Source organism: Stegostoma tigrinum, chromosome 12 (assembly GCF_030684315.1).
Source record: "Stegostoma tigrinum isolate sSteTig4 chromosome 12, sSteTig4.hap1, whole genome shotgun sequence".
Classification (NCBI taxonomy): domain Eukaryota; kingdom Metazoa; phylum Chordata; class Chondrichthyes; order Orectolobiformes; family Stegostomatidae; genus Stegostoma; species Stegostoma tigrinum.
In genome coordinates this window covers 21,162,059-21,168,058 of record NC_081365.1, presented here as the reverse complement: position 1 = coordinate 21,168,058, position 6,000 = coordinate 21,162,059, and the positions used below count along the sequence as shown (strand labels likewise).

Sequence of the window (6,000 nt, the reverse complement as noted above, 5' to 3'; positions counted from 1 at the left end):
GGAAAGTTATCTACACAACTGCTTGTTGCTCCAAGTGCAGAGAATAATTTAATTCCTTGGATCAACACACGTTTAATTCTACTTATTTAAAAAAAACTGGAGTTCAGACTTGAATCTGTGTGTTTATATCTTTCAGGAAAAGTACTTCTTGAAATGTTGCAGTAGGAGGAAGCAGCATCCAATCTGCTTAGAATAAGGTCCCGCAAATAAAATTAAATAGCCGCCAAAGATATAGCTAGAACTTTTGGCTTTGACACAGCATGGACTTATGCTCACCTGAAGGGGCTGACTCCACTTTGGTTTTGAGTCTCAGCGAAAGTGCCTTCCAGGTAATACCTGGGATACTAAAGAACACAAATTGTTCTATAATTCAGTTGCATACAATCAGTTTAAAATAATTAATAATTATTCTTCCCAACTGAAATTGTGCTTATATCACAACCCATATTTGCTGAGGACTTTATTGGGGCTAAATCAGTTATTTAGTTGATACTGTATGATTTTAAGACAGCAAGTTTAGGAAAGAAACAAGTCTAGTATGGATCAGATTGTCTTGCAGGTGTATATGAGATGTGGCTGTCTTGGCTGCTTCTTAAGATATTCAATTTAATGTTCCATCATAGGAATTTGGAAGCTGCCTTCCATTTCTTCTTATAATTCATCCTTTCTGGGAAGGAAGAAAGTATTCTTATTTGGTGGAAGAGAGCAAAGGAGGGTTGTTTCTGTATGTATACTTCACTATAGTCCCAAAGAAAGAATTACCCTTTTCATTAAACAAAACTCAGTATTAACTTGCAGAAGTTTATTTTCCTTTTCGAAAATACACTTAAATACTTAAGCTAAGAGAAACGTAACCCGTCAAGAGAGAAATTGCTGATATGTAAACAGTCTGCTTAGTGACAAGGAGAACAATGAACACATGATAGCTGTGCACTCTGACAGTGATTTACAATTCAGTAAACATGTAACATTTGGCTATATAATGTCTGGTTTGGCTTAGGAGATTCATACTGCTCAAACACAAACAAGTCTATCAAGACTCTACAGTTAAACAATGTTCCTATCCCACATATATAGGTTGAGCTGAACTGTTTGCTCGACTATATTGTTGCAGTATTCATTGTTCTAATTTACATTTCAAGTTATTTAAAACGACAAGTTATTTAAACACAGATCACAGCAGCAAAATTTTAGTAAGACAGTCCTTCCCAAAACAAAATTATATTTTCATATTCAGGATAATTAGTACAGAGCCTAATTGGAGTACCATTGCTCTGCAGTGAATAAAAGAAAGTTTGGTCTTACTTTCTTCCTTCTCAGTATTGACTTAATATTTTACAGTAGACTGTAAACAAATGCTCCAAACTAATGAAGTGCTTTTCTGGACAATTGGAGAAACTAGAAAACAGTCAACTGATAAACATTCCGCATACTTCCAGGGCACTATCCAAAAACATATACAAAGGATACCAAGGAAGGTAGAGGATTAGACTGACTTTTTGGCCTCAACTGTTCATTTTTTTTTTAAATGCCCACTACATTATCATTATAATAACTTACAATAAACATTTAAAGTGGTTGTATACCTCCAACTAAATTACTACAATAATTCTAATACACAATATGGGATCACTTGTTTTGCTCCATCTTTTAATAACTTCTCAAATTTTAAGGTTCAAGTAGGCAGAAATTCTTGCACATGCATAACAATAAAAGCAAAGCTGACAATTGTTAGTTTCTGACAATAAGTGTTCAGTTTTGTTTCTTAATGATTGAGACAACAATGGTTAGAATATGCAACTGCCCATTAAAAGTGTGGTACAACATTCATTAGTATAAAAAAGATTTTTAAAAATTCTTCAATACAGACATGTAACTAACAATTCCCATACAAATTATAATTTGAATATAGAATATGATCAGGTTTGAATTGCATTAAAAGTGCAGCTTCCAGTTTAAAAACAGTTACGCTCATAATTTGTTCCTCAATTAGCTGTGAAAAGTTTTAGCCTATGTAAGTTAAGTTTCAGTTAATGTATTTTTACACAATATTATGTAAACCAAACAATATCATTATTTTGACAACAAAGTGCAAAAGCTGAACAACACAATCAGCAATGGAGTGTTCACATTCTAAGTAGTAACACTGTTAGTTCAGAATGATTAACCGCTGTGGAAGAAGAGTAGCCATAACAACCAAATCAAGCCACACTGAAAAAACTCAAACTCAGGAGGCTTAGAATTGCTTGTGTACAGCACAGGGATGTCACTGATTTGCCATTAACTTTGAAAAACCACACTATGCAAACGTTTCAAGGTCCCCATAAAATCTTTGGGAAGCTAAGATGGATTTCCAAACAGAAGGATGAACATGTAAACAACTACACCAATCTTCTGATTTAAAAACTTGTATTGTGCAACTAATAATTCCATAAATTATGTCCTATAACCATACACTTTGAGGTACAGAGGCAATGTATAAACAAATATTTTACTGAGAATTCGGCACAGATATAGAATCCCTACAGTATGGAAATAGGCCTTTTGGCCCAACAAGTCCACACCACCCCTCAGAGCATCCCACCCAGACCTATCCCTCGTAAGACACCTAATATACATATCCCTGACCACTATGGGCAATTTAACATGACCAATCCACCTAGCCTGCACATCTTTGGTCTGTGGGAGGAAATCCATGCAGACATGGAGAATATGCAAACTCCAGTCAGTCAGGGGTGGAATCAAACATAGGTCCTTGGGGCTGTGAGACAGCAGTGCTAACCACTGAGCCACGGTGCTGTCCATGTGATAACCTATGTAGTTAAAGATATGAAAAACCTGTATAGACCCATCATCAAATCCTTTAACTGAAGAAAAAGAACATTAAAATCTTTTCTGTTAACAACAAAATAGTTAACTAGACAAAATCCACTATGAATCTGAGTGGAAGGAATTCAACAACTGAGTGGGAATTTGAACAGCAGATTTCAGCAAGTGTCTCTTGAAAATAATTCTAGGAAATGACTACGAAAATGAAAAAACAAGGAATCTTTCATTATATGTTAAGCAAATGATTCATAGTGAAAAATATTGTTTAGATATTGTTTGCTTAGGTTCTTATTTGACAATTGGAGATAGACACTTCAGAACTCTGTGAAGGTTGAAACAGTATATACGTTAAATATCTTGCCTTTGTGAATAATGTAGCTACACACAATAAAACTACAGCTATATTTTTGAAACTGCATGTAGGTCAGACAAATGAATACAAAACAATAGCTTGCTATAAGAGCCGTAAAATATTTCTGCAGCATATGTGACATTTTTAATTTCACCTGCAGTCAAAAATGACTAATCCTTTAATGCTAATATATATATATAGTGCTTTTACAATGTATCTTGGTAAATTAGTAAAACAAATTTAGTAACAAGTTATTCACTGGAATAATAACTGATAATTTTAGGTGTGTTACTTTTAATTAAGAAGTGCAAAATGTGTATTCTGCCAATTACTCATTGTATTTAATAGAATCAGTAATATCAATCATGTGCTGAAACAAGGAAAAGTGAAGCTAGTTAAGATTTAATAAAAGATTTTGAAATAATGACAATGATAAAATTATCTTGCACAGATGTAAAGTTCCTCACAATAGTTTGCCTTTGCAAGTGAGCATTGTGCTGGTAAATAGTTGGCACATATTGTAGGCTTTGAAAGTTTTACCAACTTTATTTCAAGTTCAATTTTTAACATGTCAAATGGTCCATAAATGGAATTACCTGCTTAAAAACACAACCAGAATTAAATATGTTCTCAAATTTCGAATATTTTTAAAAGGGGAAAAGAAGTCACTTATGGTGAAGTTACATGCTTCATATGGGAAATAGCTGAATGTTCAAAAAGAGGCTGACTAGAATAAAAACTGAAGTCCTCTTGTGTCATCAATAGACTAGCTATCACATTCAAGAAAGGTGAACAAGCCCATTTGTGCCTGTAACCAAAATGCAAGTCTTTTTATTTATCCACTCTACATTTATTCAATCTGAGGTATTGAAATCAATTTTGGTGATATTACCACCTTTAACTAACAGTGTTGAGGTTGGTTACAATGATGAGTGCAGTCACGTTTTCTTAATGGGACAAGATTATAACTGACATTAAAAATGAAACTATTTAACTTGTCAGGTGTTATAAATTTTTGGGGGCTATGTAATTTTATTCATGGCCTTGTGTCTTGAACTTTTATTCTCAAGACAAAACTAAAAATAAAAATTATTAAAGACATTTGCTAAGACAACACAAAGACAGTTTGTAGATGATTTTCAAATGACAAGCATCAACAACTACATGAACTGTTTTTTTTACACCAAATACTGTGGATCGTTAGAGCTTTGTTACTGTGTCACATAATGTGGAAACATTTCATCACCAAACTAAAATAGTGCTTGTTTATGAAAAGTATTCAGCGTATAATGGGACTGTGCATAAAATCTGCTAATTTAAAACTAAGTTTATTCAACATCTAAAAGTTCAATATGGATTCCATTTTGTTAAATTGACGACATATGTAGACATCATTTTTATTCTTTAAACTAATGATAAGTTTTCTCTCCCTCATTCTACACACATAATTACTTCAGAGTGGATGAAACAAGTTGTCATGCCACTTAGAACCGTTGTGATGTTATGAGGTGATTGAGTTCCTTTAGTCCAATACCTAACCTAGTTTGCTGGTTGAACTGGTGAACTAACTGATTGCAGGAATCTGTTCTCTTTGGGGAGCCCAGTTAGGTAAATGAGAAGTCAAAGTTCAAACCAAGTCAAAAGTCCCTGTTGATTTCTAAAGGAATGTTTTCAATGAGAAGGACATGTTGACAAAAATGCTTCAAACCATAAAGTAATTCACATTCATATGGCAAGGAATCAATAAACCATGAATTATTCTCTAATGTGCTATGTAAGGGTCACAGGCTTCATTTTATCAACCGTGTATTTTGTACTTAAGTTGGTGGCAAGAATCGCTTCTGAACTGGTTTATAATAATCAATGACTTACCATCTTGACTTGGTGCTTTGGTTTTATAATTTGACACCTAAAAATGTTAGAATCAAGTGCTCAGAGGCAAAATGGTGAACTTTATTCAATGAAGCATATAAAGGAGAAGGGACTAAATCTAAATCTATCAGCATAAGTTAGGAAAGACAGTAAGAGATTCAAGTGGAGCACAAGCATCATGAACCAGTTGGGCTGAATAGCCTGTTGGAGCCAGAAATCCTTATCTGTAAATGTAATCCTACACAAGGACACTGTCCAAAATGTACATTTCTTACCGCAGCCTGAATATTACCAAAAATACAACTTGGCTTCTATATTTCCCCTATAAAAACTTGTGCAAGTCACTAAATGTCCACCTCAGAACCACTGGCCAAGGTTTGGACAAACAAGTTCGAGACCAACCTTAGTATTATGTTTATCATCACATAATCTGAAAAGTTCAAACTGGAATGTGGAGATGATAAATCTACATATTAAGAAATGAAAGAGACATCTACAAACTGTAATCCCATGTTTTTAAGTGTCATGTATAAAACAGTACACAAAATATGTTCCACGGACACTGCAGTTTTGAATTTTGCAGCATTCTTAGACAGCTTTTGCACGTACTTAATAAAGTGGCCATTGGTGTCTTTTCAAACTACAGAAGTACACATATACAGTATAGCACTCTTAGGTTTCATCAAAAAGTTGAAGATCCAGACGAACAACTATCTCGCCAGTAGGGACTTCATGCAGCAGAAGTCGTTTCGTAACGGGTCCTTTGGAGCCTTGATCTTTTTTGATATCAGCAACACGTATCTCCGTACGGCCCAAAAAATCTGAGGTATAGGAACATAAAGTTTATAATAACATCTTTGACCCAAAAATAAAAAACAAACAAATGTGCATTTGTAAAGTTTTTCAAAATCATAGAATTGCTTAGTACAGAAAAAGGTCCTTCAATC

The 6,000-nt window shown here is 34.0% G+C and overlaps 1 protein-coding gene across 5 annotated transcripts in view; it reads right to left on the bottom strand.

Annotated features, from left to right (window-relative positions):
• Nucleotides 1–787: 787 nt before the first annotated feature.
• The window catches only part of itsn1 (intersectin 1 (SH3 domain protein)), a 217,143-nt gene continuing 211,930 nt past the window's right edge, over nt 788–6,000 (bottom strand). For all 5 annotated transcript variants that reach the window (XM_059650194.1, XM_059650193.1, XM_059650197.1 and 2 more), the window contains one exon: nt 788–5,874. In XM_059650194.1, the coding sequence (XP_059506177.1) occupies nt 5,726–5,874 (149 nt within the window). In that variant the 3' untranslated portion in view covers nt 788–5,725. The remainder of the gene's footprint in view (nt 5,875–6,000) is intronic.